Here is a 17,018-nt window from a genome sequence, read left to right as displayed (position 1 = left end):
GAAAGGGGACGAATTTTCCTTAACAGTCAGTCAAAGTGTTAATGAACATTGAAAGAACAATCGGTATTTGCTACTTAGAACATTCGAGTATTATCATATCGAGAGATAGACGATATTTGAAGGGAAGTAATGAAACACGTTAATTATTAGAACTACCGGATGTGTCGATGATTCCTGATTTCATTTTTTTATTCAATAGATAAGAGATTCTCCGAGAGAGTAGAGAAACTGGTGTAGCAATGCAAACTGAATTGCAAACCAATTGAAATCTCAATAATTAGCGTTGTGGTTTCTACGGAACTTTTTGGCCGGTTCTTTTGAAAAAAAAACTGTTCGTTAAAAGGGTTAATCAAACGAATGACAGCCACCTCTCGAGTGCAAAGGGTTAATCGCTCGGTAGTTCCGACGCGAACATTCCAACATTCTGTTTATCAGTTCTAACATTCCACGTTTTGTTTACGAAACGAATATAGCGAACGCGCGGAGAATCTCCGGGCATCGGATTACAGATGTTATCTCCATCGCGAGAGCGTGCTCTAGAATGAAATTCTGGTATCGATGTCATGATCATCGCCTTGCCTCGGGAGTCCCTGAGCGTCCCGGAGGAACCCGGTCCACGAGCGGCGGACGCAGGCCAAGGTGCGTCCAAACGCGCGACGTTTACAACGCGAACGACAATGTGCGGCTTCGACGTGCCCGCATAATTAACAGCCGAAAATTTGGCAAGCGGCGGCGACTTTTGTCCCCTCGACGCCAGAAAATCGAAGGAAAACCGATCTGACCCCGTCTGCTGGTGAACCGAGGCACCGGCGCGCGTATTATAACGTAGAAAATTCGAGTTACGCCTCGACGGATACGATAATTAGATCGAAAGTCGGCTGAAACTTTTTCAGGAAGCTCGCGGATTTCTGCCTCGTCGGACGAAACTTTGCTGAACTGCTGCTCGTGTCTACGGTTAACCCTTTGCACTCGGTAGTTTCTCGCTAGAAATATTTCGATCAGGCGAAGACGATAGTTTTTGAAACTTACTCGAAGGGAAATCACAAGTACATTGAGGAACAAAGATATTAAAAATAGATATTAAATATTAAATATCAAATTTCGTAGGTTTACTGTATGAAATGAAGTCGACATTTTAACAGATGAAATTTTCCTGTTCGCAAGACTGGGTCGCAAACGAATGACTTAATTACTCGAACAGCAAGATCGGCACGTAGCTTCCTTTTTCCCTATTGTTTAAGTAACTGATATATAATTCAGTTTTGAATGTTTCAAAGAATCTTCTGAAATTCCTCTGAAAACTTCAAGAGTGCATCCATCGAGACTACAATTGATTTATAATTTAGTTTGCGTATTGCGAACTCTGAGTAATTTCCCAGGAAAACATTTATCTTAATAATTGCAAAATGGAGGAATCAATAGGTCATTTTGACCCAGTAGTTTTAGTTAACACTGGAATTATCGAACGACTCAAATTGACCTATTTCTGAATTCCATGTCTACTGAAAAGACAGCAGCTTCTATCGGAAACTACGGAAGAAATTGACATAATAGTACACAAACTGAGTCGTAAATCATTTGAAATGTCAGTAGCTTCTTAGAGTAGTACACAAATTCGAGGAGGTCTGACTATCTGCTTGATTATAGTGTTAAGCACGCAGATAGTTCGTGGTCCGAACTGTTCTCAGTTCTCCGCGAATCTCCGCATCGTCGCTCGATTCGATTGTAGATTACTGTGACACTTCTATCATCGGAGTGAAACGGTCGAAGGGGGTGAGAATCGACGGAAAGCTTCCGCGATGAGGCCACGACCCATCGGCGGGGAAAAAAGGAAGGATGCCTATCCCCGGAATGTTTGACGCGCGGCCCGCGCTCGAGAGCCGCTCGCGCGGCCGAGATTTTACGAGAAACTGTACAGTTAACCGTCCCGTACGGAACTAGTCGGCTGGTTCGTTTCCCATATACAGGCTGATTCACCTAACTCGACGACCTCGAATTGCTCGGTGAACCGTTCGTTGCACCGACGAAATTATTTAAAGGTTCATCGCGTCGCGATGCACGTGTGCACCGCGCCGCCTCCTCTTTCTTTCCCCTGTTCTCTCCACGACCGACGAGGATCTTCCTATTTCTCTCACCTTCGTGGTTTTCCGGTATTACCGATACTCTGTGAGATATTTAATTTTTTAGTGTTACCAATACCGTGTGAGATATTTAATTTTCTAGTATTACCAATACTCTGTGAGATATTTAATTTTCTAGTATTACCAAATCTCCCTGAGAAATCTCGAGTGAATCTTCCGCGTTCCGAAATTTTGTAGAATGTGGAAAGATAGAATAGGTGGTTTCTCTAAGTAATTTATATTTCTTTCATCTTCTTAGTTTCTTAGTAAAACCAATAGGCCCGTAATCAGTGAAATTCTTTTAAATAACGAAAGTTTCCCAAATTTTTCTCCTGAAACTTTGCAGAGTGCAATTAGAGAAATAGGGTTGTGACAGTAGGTGGGTTTTTTTAGCGAGTAAGATAGAATAGGTGGTTTCTCTAAGTAATTTATATTTCTGTCATCTTCTTAGTTTCTTAGTAAAACCGATGTACCATTAAAATTCTTTTCAATCACGAAAGTTTCCCGAATTTTTCTCCTGAAACTTTGCAGAGCGCAATTAGAGAAATAGGGTTGTGATAGTAGGTGGGTGTTTTCTAGGAAGTATTATAACAAACAACGCAGTTCGGATAAATCACAGATTCTTCCGCATCGCGCGGATTCCCCTTGATCGCGCGATTACAAGTTTCCCATGGACGCGGGAGGATCTAACTCATAAGTAACAGGCCTGGCCACGTGTTTCCTCGATTATTTTCGATCCGGCGTCGGAAATATTCCGAAGGGAGAAAGAAATATGTACTCGCGGGACTGCCGGAACAGAAATATCAACGCGCGTACCGTCGTCCTTGCAGTTTGTCGCGCGGCCCGAACCGTGACGCGGGAAACATTTCAAAAATGGCGGCCGGCTGAAGGCGGAGGTGGCGAACCGTGGACGCGGCCATTAATTCGCTTTTAAACGGAATACTCGTCGCGAACGGTCTTCCGGCGAGCGTAAAACGATCGTTCGGAGAGCATCGCCGCGGATTTACACGTAATTACTTACACGTTCGGATTAACGATGATTGGGAATCGGGATTAAACGCTGGAAGCGTTCCGAGCTCGTTGCGCCCGTTTCCGATAACTTTCGATCGCTTTCTATCCCGATGGGATCTCTCGTTTTCCTCGTGCAATTGCGAGAAATTCCTAACGAACTTTAATCCTTCGAACACTTAACTATCTACACTCGAAGACTGCAAATGAATTATTTAATTATTCCATCCACAAAAGATCAGCTTCTCTCCCTTTCTAGCACTGAACACGTTAACCATTCAGCTTCCTATACAAAATCGCGTTAAAACTTTCTTATATCTCCAGCAAGTCTAAATTGAATCTAATAGCAGACTCTCCTATCATATGAACGAATGAAGATCAACATTGATCAACTCTTAATTATCCAAGCTATAGACACTAGATTGATTTAACCTAAGTAACCCGATAATCCAAAGGACACATTGCTCTGCACAATGCTTCCCAGATATTCTCTTCCAAATTATTTTTTAATTAAATTTTAAAATGAAATTACAAACTTCCTAGACTAGCCAACATACCGAGTCAAGGGTCAAACACGGAAGCGAGATTTCTACTTCTATCCCAACGAAAGGCGAATTGATTCACAATCGATGTTCAAGATCGGCGAATCAGTAGTAAAACGGTTTAATTCGGTGATCGGCGATCGAAGAATGCAGAAGTTAACGCGTCCCAGCGATCATAGTTCGAGCTAGCCGCAGTTAATCGGAAAACGCTTCGAAATTCACGCCCGAAGGCCGGGGGAACGGCGTTATCGAGCGTTATCGTTCCGCCGGTCAACAGTGGTCGTCGGCGAGCGCACAAGGACTCGTAACGGTTCGTCAAAGAATTCGACATCGACGCGCTTTCCTCGTCGTTTCCGTCCGAGCGACGCGGCGTCCGACGTTAACGTATAAATAGACGATATACAGGGTGGTGCACGGCGAAACCGGGCGCCCAATCGTGTCCTCCTCGCCGCCGACTGCATCGATAGCCTTCTTTTTCCTTCCCTTTCTCTTCGCCCGCCCCGCCGGGGCAGCCGTTGAACTTTCCAAAACGAAAATTCGGTCGCATTCTCTAACGATTTCGAGATTACACGGAAGAATGGCTCGCGACGCGCGACTACGTCCGTATTACGTTCAACGATGCGAACGTTAGACACTCGAAATATCCGTTTGTAATTGTTCTTTCTCCTTTTTTGCCGGGGAATATCTATCGGACGATTTTCGATCGAATAACGTGCTTTTGTTAACACTTTGACTAGTACTTCGTACGAATTCAAGCGATTTCCTCGGTAATACATCGAAAGAACCGGATTTTCGAATACGAAGGATCGAAGAATCTTGACTGTTGACTTCTAATCTTGTGCTTGACAATCTACTTTATCGTTAACCATTCAGAGGAATTAGTTCAAGTAAACGAGTAATATTTAATTTCGTTAAATATGGAAGAAGTCATTTGAATCTGTGAAATTCGATGTTATAGGAGAAAGGGTTAATTGTTCGTTAAAGCGTTCGTTTGGCAGCGAAAGCGATTGACTGTTAATCTCGAATGACGGATTGTTCCCTGTATTCGAACACCGCCGTATCGATAGCGGTTTTCTTTTCCTCGTGTTCCTCCTTCGTTCCACGTGAGTTATTAGCTTGTCTCGTTGACGCGCGATAAAAAAAGTAATAGGAGCGCTATTATTGCAGGCGTTACGTCGAACGACGTTACTGTAGAACGAAAATTCAAATGGCCGTTCCGCGGGCAGGAGCGCGCTTAGATAGCCGACCCGATAAATATGTTTATTCAGATGATAAATCAGCTCGGCCGGGATAGAAATAACGCGTCGCCTTAACCTTTCGCGATTACGCGGCCGACGTGTGTCACCGTGGAATTTTTAGATATTGTTCGCTCAAATTCAATCTATTTCGGTGTTTATCCAATTGTTATCGCCGGCTATAAACAGGTCGCGCCTCTTCGTTTTCGCCGATATTCGAGCACGAGTATCGTTAACCTGCATCGCGAGCGACAATGAAAGCCGATAGGTGCGTGGGTCGTCGCGATTTTCCGCGTGCGCAGATTATTCGACGCGTTAACGGCGGATCACTCCGAAAATCGAGTCGAATCGAACCTCGGATATTATTACGAACACTGATAATGGAGATTCCGACAATAGACACGAAGAATTGTTAACCCTTCGCCGACGAGGATCGTTTGATGCGTCGAAAACGTCTCGTAGAGGAAGTTAAATTCTACATCGAAACCTTGAATGCTTCAAAATCAATTATTCACCGATGACTTCGCATTCGAAATGTGCATCTCGATGTCACTGAAACGACATTCCTATTCAAAGGGTTAATTCCGAGGAATGAAGCGATCAACGCATCGATTAGCAAAGATCCATGCGTCAATTATCCAAGAAACTTCACAGGAACCTAGGAAACCAGTTAAAATCAACTGACAACATCCCCGATCTCCGAGCTGCTCGACAGATTCCCAACAGGTTTAACCTTTGCACTCGAGAATATTCTCAAGAAATATTCATTTTCTGATGAAATATCGATGATATTTTCTACAACTAACATAAAGAAATGCATAAATTATGTGACAGAACTATTTCATTTCGATGTTCCATGTGTCGGTACATCATAGACAATGTAACATTGAATTTGAGATTTTACAATTTTCCTGAGTCAAATCAAAAGGCGCCTCTCGAGTGCAAAGGGTTAATCCCAGAGGAACACCAAAAATCTCCCGATTTCCTCGAGATCAACGAATATCCCGCGCCGCAGATAAAATAAAATCGGTGAAATTCCCGGAAAGCCATCGGGATTCTCTCGACCCGAAGATCCCGGGGCCTCGCGATCGCAAGTTTTTCGAGCAGAGCAACGCGACAAGCTTGCGTTCGGCTCGAGCAGAAAGACACACTCGTGAGTATTTTTAGAGGCTGTGTCTCTGCGGCCACGTCGTCCTCGGCGTGCGTGCGTGCGGGCGAGCGAGCGAGCGGATATCGGTCGCGCTAGGAGAACGCGTCGCGCCGGTGGATCGATCAACGATCTCGCGATCGTCGTTCGATCGGGGGACGCGAGGGGCGAGGACAAGGATCGTTAACCTTTCGGGAGAGAAGAGTTTTAGGCTGTGCGCCAGATCTCAGATTGGAACCGGGTGAACCGCGCGCTGCGCGCTGCGCGCTCGTCCCTGCCTCTAAGAATCTAAGCCGATTGTTGTGCGATGATTAAGCCCTCGCTTCGCCTCTCTCTCCCTCTCTCTATCTCTCTCTCTCTCTCTCTTTTCATCGTTCCTCTCGCTTTACGGCGAGATTACATTTCGGCCGCGGATCCCGGCGCCCACGCGATCCCCTATTTTCGGACGGGCACGCTCTCGCCGCTGGCAAAGGTCGTCGGATAATTACGCGAAATTATTGTTTCATTGTCGCCGGGAAACTTGCCTGGATGCTCGGACGGTGAATCGGTGCACTTGAAGATACCGTTCGAGCGAGACTTTCGAAACCGACGCGGTTTCCTGCGTCCTTCGTTTTAGCTCGCCGCGAGTTTTCATGATTCTCGATGCGGTTAGCTTGAAACTGAAAGCGAGTAAAAACGGAGGAAGCGTGGTTTATGTAGGTTACAGCTTGAAAACGATTGTTTTGAAGGAAACTGTTTGGTAACCGCTTAGGAAGAATTGCTTCTGGAAACATTGGTGCTCTGTTACATTTTGAGTATCGAAGGTTTAAAGATAGTTAGATATACTCGTAATCATGTTAATCAAAATCTACGTGAATATTTATCGAATATACATAGGAAAGAATTGCTTCTAGAAACATTGATATTCTGTTACATTTTGAGTATCGAAGGTTTAAAGATAGTTAGATATACTCGTAATCACGTTAATCACGATCTACGTGAATATTTATCGAATATACATAGGAAAGAATTGCTTCTAGAATTGATGCTCTGTTACATTTTAAGTATCAAAGGTTTAACCAGTTAAGTGTGGAATCTAGCATGAAAAATTTCTCATTGCGCGCGATAAAATCAAATAATAAATAATCTCAAAAAATAAATAATCCATTGAAAAAGCACCATTAAGAGTTTCAAGATGACGTGTATACTCGTCAAACAGTTAACTGGTTAAAAATAGACAAATATATATATACTCGTAATCACGTTAATCAGAATCTACATGAATATTTATCGAGTAACATTTAGAAAATCCAATGCTTGCGAAACCGCTGCGAACCTAGTGAAAGTCGGTAGACGACCAGTCGACGGAAAATCGGGAAAATTCTCGTCCGAACCGGTAATTCATCGGTTCACGGTGAAGTCTCGTAGCAAGACGATCAGCAGTGGCCAAGATGAGCCTAGCCAGGCCACAGTGGAGCGGCTAGGTGTCCGCGGATCGTTTGCTGAATGGATGTTCGCCGCGTTTCCGTTCGCCCCCGTCGATATCGCACGGAAATAGATCGCTAGAGGGTCGCGTTTCCCGTTCCCCGCGATCATCCGAGCTTATTCTCGTCGGGCGTAACGTAAACCGTCGCCGAAATAACATCTTTTCACCGCGCGCTTCCTCGGCGACCGATCGATCATCGATCATTGTGCTCCCCGGATCGGCCGAGCCGCGACAAAAGCTCGAAAACCGGGTCGCACTTCCTCTTCTCGAGCGTGAACGTGCGTACCATCTGCTCTGGGTCTCTATTGTCCCTTTTCCGAACTTGATCCGTGAAGGATTGTTATTACATTTCACGATCTTCGATGGATCGACGAGCATTCGTCGGAACTCTTCTCGCAGAAACGAATGAAAGCTGACATTTCGAGGTTTCGAGAACTGATAGATCCGGGAACGCTGGAGAATATTTAAGCTCTCAACGTGGGGAAATTCTAATTGGTATCCGTTTATTCCTGAATTAGTATTAGATTGTCCGTAACGATTTAACCAGTTAACTGTGAAAAACGGAGCGTGTACTCGTCGAACGCAGGACGAATGCGCGTAGAGTATATTTTAATGGAAGATCAAAGCGAAACGAAGAGTTACATGTTTATGTGATAAAATAAAGAATTCATCGCTGAAAGAATTAATGTCAAGCTTCACGATGACGTATACTGAAACACAGTTAACTGGTTAATATTCTCCAAGGAAATTGTTCGTAATTAGGACAACGAAAGGTTCATTAGCTTCACGGAAAGTTATCTCTGCTAGAAAAATTCACGTTCGTTCGGATTTCGGAGGTCGCGTCGACCGATCGAAGTAAACATTTGCTAGATAATCTTCATCTTCATCTTCTCCTCAATTATTCAATAAGAACACAAAAGCAAGCCAATCCGCTGCAAGAATATTCGCAAAATATTCGCAGCATATCACAGAAACATCGCGTTATGAAAAGAAGCTCTAGAAAATCTTAGAAACTCGAGTTTCCCGGGCGACAGACGTGAATTCGAGATTCGCGTGGCCGCGACACACAATCTACAATTCAATTACGGGGAGTGGGCGGATGAAAGAGCGACGGGACTTGAAACACGAAACACGAAACGCGAAGCGCGAAAGACGGCCGGCAGGCGTCATCTCGCAACGCGAATTTTTACAGGTAGAGCCCGGCGCGGTCGGGCCGAAAATAAATGCAGTTAAACACGAAACGCCCTAAATACGATGCGCATAATTCACGTAACCCGAATTCTAAATATCGCGCGCGCGCTCGCGACCGCCGCGCGTCGCAGCCACTGAATTCTGTCTATTCTTAAAGTCTCTGGCATTGAATTTCTTTTCAGCCGTTGAACTTCCCTCGCGCGGAAACGCGCGGCCCGGATCGGTTCGTCTCCACGCAGATTCGATTGATAACGGGCTCGTCAATGAACGGACCGCGATACGGGGACGGGTTCGTCTCCGGAGACACCTGAACGCTCGGCGGACACGTAAATAACTTCGGCTGCACGTTCCAATTCTGAGATCCAACGCGCCTGCCACGAAACTTTCAGCGTTTCGCAGCGAAACCGTTAATTTCTCTCGATTCCATCGCAATCCTCACGTTAGTGTCTTATTCATCTCGTTAAGCGTTACTCGATGTTCTATGCAATCGTCGCTCTCGAGTAGGATTCGTTGATCGTAGCTGCAACGATCGCGAATCTGGTTCAATTTAACGCTGATTCTGTTATCTCGGTAAGGCAGGAAACCGGCGGAACGAAGGAATGTTCGACATGTCCGAACATATTTGCGTTACGCCTCGATATTCAGTCGGTGGTTCCACGGAATTTTCTGCACGCGAGCTGATTATGCTAATTGCCCCGCCGCGAATTAGAAATTTCATGCGCTCGCGTTACCCTCGATAATCAGGGACTCGCGCGAAGTGTTTCCGATACGTTCGCTGCCCGGTGATCTTCGTATCACGCAATGGGCTACGTAAACGCGGAGAATTATTCGATTGTTCTCCGGTATTATGTTTCGCGCGTCCGCGTTGCCAAGGCTCGCAGATTTATGTTACAGATTGCGCCGGTATCGGCGAGCTACCGAGCATCCCGGTTTATTCGAGTCGGCTCGCCCAGCGATTAATCGGCCCGGCGGTCACAGGTGGCCGACGCGACGGACGAATTGTTGCTTCGGATAGTTTCGGATTCGCGCCCCGAGCGTCGCTGATTCATTATCAGTCGCGTGGGCGGCACTGTTTTTAGACGTTCTCGCGCGGAGTCGCCGTTCGATCTCGCGGCAGCGATTCGGATCCGATCGCCGTTCCTTCGATCGCCTGCCAAAACGATTAACGCGTTCACTGCCACCGCGGGCCTCGCTGATCGATGCCTCCAAATTACTCGGAAATTGTTACAATATCCGACAGTTGCAACATCCAGCGCGTTGCTGCGTCCTCGGTGATGTCCAACGGATCTCTAGGAACGTAAACAATTACGTAACAGGGTAACACGCGTTCCAAGTCATTAATGAATTACGAAACTGCACGGGTCGATCAACGTTTCGGGATCAACCTTTTCGTGTTTCGTTGGTTCTTGCTGAGAGCGTTGGCTACATGTGCATCGTTATAAGTTGTAAATCTAAACATATTTCGATTACATACTTTCCACACTGCTTCTGCCAAGTTTCCCAAAGAACAATGGATTTCCATTTCAACTACGTTACATAAACAGAGGATTCATTCCCTCAAATTGTCCTTCAAACGAAAATCATCTCCGTAACAACGCTCGAGATCAATCTTTCTTTTCATTACCAAGTTTTGCAAAGAACAATGGACATTTTCCATTTCAAGACGCAGGATTCATTCCTTCAAATGAAAATCATTTCATACAAGAATTACTCAGCATTAGCAACCTTCAATTTCCATCGAACAGCCGAATTCCGGGTCTCGACGCAGAATGCGCCGCCATTGCGGTCATCAATCTTTATTTTCATTACCAAGTTTTCCAAAGAACAATGGATTTCCATTTCAATTCCGTTATATAAATAGAGAAGCTATTCCGTTATATAAATAGAGAAATTTTCAAATGAAAATCATTTCGTACAAGAATTACCTAGCAACGCATCGGTAACCTTCAATTTCCATCGAACAGCCGAATTTCGGGTCTCGACGCAGAATGCGCCGCCATTGCGGTCCCGGCGCAAAGAATAAATCTCCGTAACAACGGCCGCGGATCGTCGGCGTCGTCTAATTAACGATCCGGCCCGTCCGTGGCTCGTCGCCGTCTCCCTGAAATACGCAACGGATCCGAAAGAGGATCCGCCGGTATGAATCGTGATCCACCGGCCGAGGCGTCGCGTCGCGTCTCGTCGCGTCGGGATTGGCACGGTGCTCCGGCCGCGGCGCGCAACAATCTTGCGACAAAGCGGCCGTAAAGGATATTTACGAGAATCATTTATCCGGCCGCCGGGGAGATGCTTTTAGCAAGCCGCCGTTGCCGCGTGTTTACGAAACAACGGCGGGAAACGGGCGAGGGCGAGGGCAGAAGGGGCAGGTGCGCCGCGAGTTTCGGAGCAGGTGGCACCGACTCGACGGTTGAACCCCTCCGACGGCCGTCCGCGTCGGGGGCATATGAGTTTCCATGTTTAATTCGGTTAATTAACACTCCCCGGTGGCAACGGTCGCCGCAGTCGGCCAAGGTTCAACGCTGGCTGAGATCTGCCAGTGATCTTTACTCGGCTGCTCGAATTTTCTGCGCGGACCTGTTGACACCCTGCTCGATGAGAATAACGGCTGTACGATGTTTCGCATGGAGTTGTTTCTTGCCAAGTCTTGGGACTGTCTTCGCGCATTATCTGCCATTATGTTAACTAGCAGCACGATTTCCGTGGTCGCGTGCTAACGCGAATTCTCGCTCGCGGAGCTTCGCGACTTTCGAATCGAAGCGTCTCGTTGCGACTTTCTGACTTCTTTTCTTTGGAATCGGCGGGGGTTTGATGAGTTGTCGATTATTTAGCGGTTGAATTTGGTAACTTGATTCATAGGCTTGCGGTTGGTAGACTGTTGAAGTTGAATATTGAGATTGGAAATTGTTTGACTGGATTATTTTCATTAGGGGAGTAAAAAGAGATTTGTGAAAAACGTGACTGTTCTTGCGATTTGTGCAGTAAATCATTGCTTGATCTTCAACGAGCTGTAGGATGCATTTATTTGCAATGACCTGTATATTCTAGTTGGAGTAGTGAATCGAAGAAATGTATTCTGTGAATAATGTGAAGGATCCTAGGCGACCATTCGGATAAACCAGCGGAACGCAAGCGTCGCGACTAATTAGCATTGTCCGATGGACAGACGATGCGAGACACGTTTCATTCCGCTTGCGCCTAATTAGCAACGTAATCAACGCGTCCGACGTTGATATTAGTGGACAGCTCACATAGAAGTTGCAAATTGTTGATAACGGCTTGCATCGGACTTCGTTCTGCACGATGCAGTGGCGCGTTTCTTGTCTCGTCGCCTCTTCAAATCTATTTCCATCGACGATCTGAACAGATTCGACGCGTGTTGAATCTTCTAAACATTCGGTAAATGTCCATATCGATTTCGATTGATGTGTAAGTTTCTACCTTGAAACTTCCAATCGCCGAGATCTAAAGGAACATCGGTTTTGTCAAAAACGATGGATCAAACTGCGAACGTCCGTGAATTTAGCGTGAAACTATAAGACAATCTTGTCAGAGCGCGATCGAATCAGAAATAGTTGAAACACTCCGTCGAAATTCGTTAAAATTCCTCCCGGCGCGTTCCAAGTTTCCGCCGCGCATGAAATTCGTGGCTTAATGAACCGCTCCCGCGATTATTATGTAACTTGTTATTCTCACCGTTCGAGCGGAGCCGATCCGGCCGTGAACACCGGCGAAATCGCGTTGTTCGGCAAGGGACGGCGTCACGGAACAGCGGCGGATTCCCGCGAAACGTATTTTCGGAGCAGAATTCGCGCTCGCCTCGCGGCGCCCGGCAGCGAGCTCTTCCGGATCGGCCGCGGTCGCTTTTTTACGAATTTATCAGCGAATTCACTTGATCTGCCACGATTTACGCGGCGATCGCCACTTTTCTGCTGCGTGGAAGAATTTCGATCGCCTCGCGACGAACGCGACGACGATTCGACGCTCGACGACGCGTGATCTTGAAAAAGCGATCGGCGGGAATAATTGGTTAGTTCGTTGGTGGAAATGATTAACTTTGGCTATTTATTCTGTCGAGATTGCAGCGGGTTCGTCTGATTCTTCGTTTTACGGAGGAATCGCTTTGACAGACGAATGATTCGAATCAACGAGTAACTTAAGTGGATTTCGGATGTTTGGTTAACTTGAATCTGTGTATTGTATTGTAAACATTGCTGAGATATAGGAATGTAGTGTCAAAGGATTTAGGAAATTATTGGAGGCTGGGCAATCAGATTAGAAGACTGATAAAGTTAGGATATTAGGGAATTAGGGAATTAGGAACGTAAATATTAGAAGACTGAGAAAGTTAGGATATTAAGGAATTAGGAACCAAGGAATTAGAAAGCTAGAAAGTTAGGAAATTAGGCAATTAGGAACCCGTGAATGAGGAAGCTAGAAAATTAGGGAATTAGGAACTCATAGAAAAAACTAGAAAATTAGGGAGTTAGGAACTCACAGATGAAAAAACTAGAAAATTAGGGAATTAGGAACCCATAGATGAGAAGATTAGAAGCTTACAAAATTATAAAGCAAAAGAACTTTAAATTAAAAAATTTCTCTCGCCTCGAAACAATAACTAGATTCCGCGACTCGGTACCGACTCAGGATTGCGAACACTATCGCCTTCGAAAGTCCGACGAGGAAATCCTCATCGATTATTAATCCGACAAACTGTTCAACAACCGCCAACAGATAACGTGTTAATAACACGCGAAATAGAGATCTCCCGCGAGACGCTACAACGACCGCACGCTCTCGGCGCGCGCGTTACGATTATCAGCGTGCAGGGTTTACGATTCGCCGGGCCGGAAAGTCGTAGAATTCAACGGCACGATAAATCGTAACGCGGTAATGGGCCCGTGAACGATCCCGCAGGATGTTTTCGAGATGCTCGGCCGCCTCGGCGCGGGAGGAGTCGATGTTTTACAAATAGATCTTAGAGCGGTCTCGTAGAAGTTAAGGTGGCTCATGTCCAATTTTGGCCGGTCGCGCTTCACGCCGCCCGTATTAAATTTCACCCAATATTTTTCTCTGCGCCGTCTCTCTCTCGCCGCGTTTCCATGGAAAAAAAAGAACCGAGGAAAAGAATTCGCGGCCCGCCGATACAGCATTTTTCACGCGACCTCGCTGCCGCGCGCGCCTCGGGCCGCCATTTTGTCCGTGGAATCGGCCGCCATTTAATTATCTACCGAATCGCTGCGTTTTCGCTGAAATACATCGAAAATCGGGATTCTTTTTATCCGTTTTCTCGACATTCCTGTTCGGTCGTTATCCGAGAAACTTATTTAAATGATACATCATTGATTCAATGAAAATATAAGAAGAGAAACACGGAAAACTGAAGAGACTCCAGCGAAGCGTCCAACGTCCTTCGGCTCCGGAACTGCGTAAATCCTGTTTTTCTCACGTTTTGAGGTTAATGATACGATTTTATCGACTCGGTTCGATAAAATGGAAGTCATAGGAGCTTCTCTGGGTGTTCCATAATGGATCGAAGCGATTGCCCGCTATCGGCGACCGGTCTTCGGAGCTAGAGATATCAAGGGTTCGAAAATCTTTCGGCGCGAGCGATAGGAAGCACGGTTTAAGAACCAGGACAGGGGATATATATAGCAGGTGGGATTGGGGTCGTTACTAAAATATACACTAAGCAGCAGTCAAGCTCAATTCCCCATTTTAAATTCTTCTTGGTCATAAAGTCTTGCCCGGTGTCGTGTTATTTAATCGGCCCCGGTGTCGAAAAAAAACGCGGTCCACGCGCGGACCGTTCCCGCGGCGTTTCCTACGGGGATTTCCGGGAAACGGGCTGGCGCAACCCGCGCGTCGCGGTATTTGTGTACTTGTATATCATTCCCGAGACGTCGGTCGGTTTGGACGACCCTGCGGAGGATGAGAAATTTCCGCGCGGCGGCAGTAAAACAGTCGGCGACACTTGGCCCGCGACGCCAGCTCGGAAAGGGCTAATTTATGCAGCCTTGAACTGCCAATCACTTTTCCTATCTCGCTTCCAAATGAACTCAGAAATCGAACCCTACCGTCCGCCCGGTCGTCCGCGACGAATTAAATCGCTGCCGATCAAGCTAGCAATACGCGAGCGTAAAATGAACGGAACATCGAAGAACCGTTGCGGAGAAAAAGGTTTTTAAAGGAAATTCAGCGGCTGTTCCGATGATCTTGATTCGCTACCAGCAACTTCTTTCGAGTTTGGTCTTCATAGTCTAGACTAATTAGGCTCCTAATTACCAAATTCCCTAGTATTCCAGTTTTCCAATTTCTTAACTCGTTACGTGATATTTTCTCGAATACACCGTTTGAAAGTGACTTCACTTTTTGCTACGCGAATTGTGAATTGCCATCGTTGTGAACGCGCGATGCTGGTAGCGAATGTGTTGCCGATGAATCGTTCGATTGACCGATTTTATCACTTTCGTTCGCAGACATTCACAGCCTGGTGTAACTCGCATCTCCGTAAAGCCGGGACCGCCATCGAATCGATCGAGGATGACTTCAGGAACGGGCTGAAGCTGATGCTGCTGCTGGAGGTGATCTCCGGCGAAACCCTACCGAGACCGGACAGGGGCAAGATGCGGTTCCACAAGATCGCGAACGTGAACAAAGCACTGGATTACATCGCCAGCAAGGGCGTTAAATTGGTCTCGATCGGAGCAGAGGGTTGGTTCTCTTTCCTGTTTGTCCTGATCCCGCTGGAAGCCTGAAAATAAGCTGCTTAACGGTCGCGCCCTAGCGAGGAGGAACTTTTCATTGTTTTTCAAACGAGAATCTTCCTAGGGATTGTTACTGCATAGAAGATCGATGGAGCAGTCTTCGTTAACACTAGAACTACCGAGCACTTAAACTGACTTTCGAATATTTCATTACAAAAATGTGGATTTATTAAGATTTCAATCAGTTTAAATTTCAGCTTAGGTATTAGTCAGCTTCTTCAGTCATTTCTCAAAGAGCTGTTCGTACCTATTTAATAATCACAAAAGAAGAAGTCAAGGTCATTTTTACCCATTTGCTAGTTCTAGTGCTAATTGATCACTGATTAACACTGGAATTACCGAGCAGTGGGAATTCTCTCAATTTCTCTAGACACTAAGAATACGTCTATTTCAATTTCAATTGATTCACAATTCACTTTGCGCATTACTAAATAAATTTCTCTAGTTATTTCGCAGAGAAACATCAGTTATCTTTCCAATGATTGTGAAAGAAGACGTACAAAAAGTATATAAAAATTATTGTATTTATATTATCTATATGTTCAATAATTTCAAGACCAAGAATTTTAAGAATTTTGATGTTGATAATTATAAAACCATACAAAACTATAGTCTTACCCGGTAGTCCCAGCGTTAACCCATTCGAGACCGATTGCACCGTGCAATAATAATAATAATAATAATAATAATAATGTCCTTATGTCCTTCGCTCCTGAGGACCGTGTTCGAAAAAACCGTCTCGAATGTGTTAAACAATCAGCCAGAACAGTGCCCGCAGAATTCTGACGAGCGTTCCTTTCAGAAATCGTCGACGGCAACCTGAAGATGACCCTCGGCATGATCTGGACCATAATCCTGCGGTTCGCCATCCAAGACATCTCCGTGGAGGAGATGACCGCCAAGGAGGGTCTGCTGTTGTGGTGTCAACGGAAGACGGCGCCGTACAAGAACGTGAACGTGCAGAACTTCCATCTGTCGTTCAAGGACGGGCTGGCGTTCTGCGCCCTGATCCACCGTCATCGTCCCGACCTGATCGATTACAATAAGCTTAGCAAGGATAACCCCTTAGAGAATTTGAACACTGCCTTCGACGTTGCTGAGAAGTATCTCGACATTCCTCGCATGTTAGATCCCGACGGTAAATACGTTTTCTCCGTTGAAATTCGCCGCCACACGAACGACACCGCGGTTTTCACCATATTATTATTCTCTGTTGTTATTATACTCGTCGCTCGTCCGATAGTCGGTCTCTTCTAATGATGCCAAGCATTCAGCCGGCCACCCGCAGCGTCGTTAGACCAATCAGATTCTTTAATGCATTGTTCCCTTGATACCGTATAGATTTGATCAACACACCCAAGCCGGACGAGCGTGCAATCATGACGTACGTGTCCTGCTACTACCACGCGTTCCAAGGTGCTCAGCAGGTCAGCGGAAAGAAATGCGTGTTGCTCCCCCTAACTTTGGTTACCGAAGTGATCCGTCGCTACCTTCCAATGGAGGGACTCGCGCGTATTGCCTGTTAATCGTACAACGAGCTGGAACT

The 17,018-nt window shown here is 45.9% G+C and overlaps 1 protein-coding gene across 6 annotated transcripts in view; it reads left to right on the top strand.

Moving 5' to 3' along the window:
- Actn (alpha actinin) overlaps positions 1-17,018 on the top strand; it is a 30,472-nt gene that overhangs the window by 5,382 nt on the left and 8,072 nt on the right. For 4 of the 6 annotated variants that reach the window (XM_076366778.1, XM_076366775.1, XM_076366777.1 and 1 more), the window contains exons 3-5: positions 15,185-15,419; positions 16,275-16,610; positions 16,814-16,899. In XM_076366778.1, coding sequence (XP_076222893.1) covers positions 15,185-15,419; positions 16,275-16,610; positions 16,814-16,899 — 657 coding nt within the window. Of the gene's footprint in view, positions 1-15,184; positions 15,420-16,274; positions 16,611-16,813; positions 16,904-17,018 lie in introns of all 6 variants that reach the window. The other 2 variants (XM_076366781.1, XM_076366776.1) reach the window with 2 other exon arrangements.

This window comes from Nomia melanderi, chromosome 4 (assembly GCF_051020985.1).
Source record: "Nomia melanderi isolate GNS246 chromosome 4, iyNomMela1, whole genome shotgun sequence".
Lineage (NCBI taxonomy): Eukaryota > Metazoa > Arthropoda > Insecta > Hymenoptera > Halictidae > Nomia > Nomia melanderi.
The sequence above is the reverse complement of the archived record's forward strand: the minus strand, read 5'-3'. Positions and strand labels throughout refer to the sequence as shown.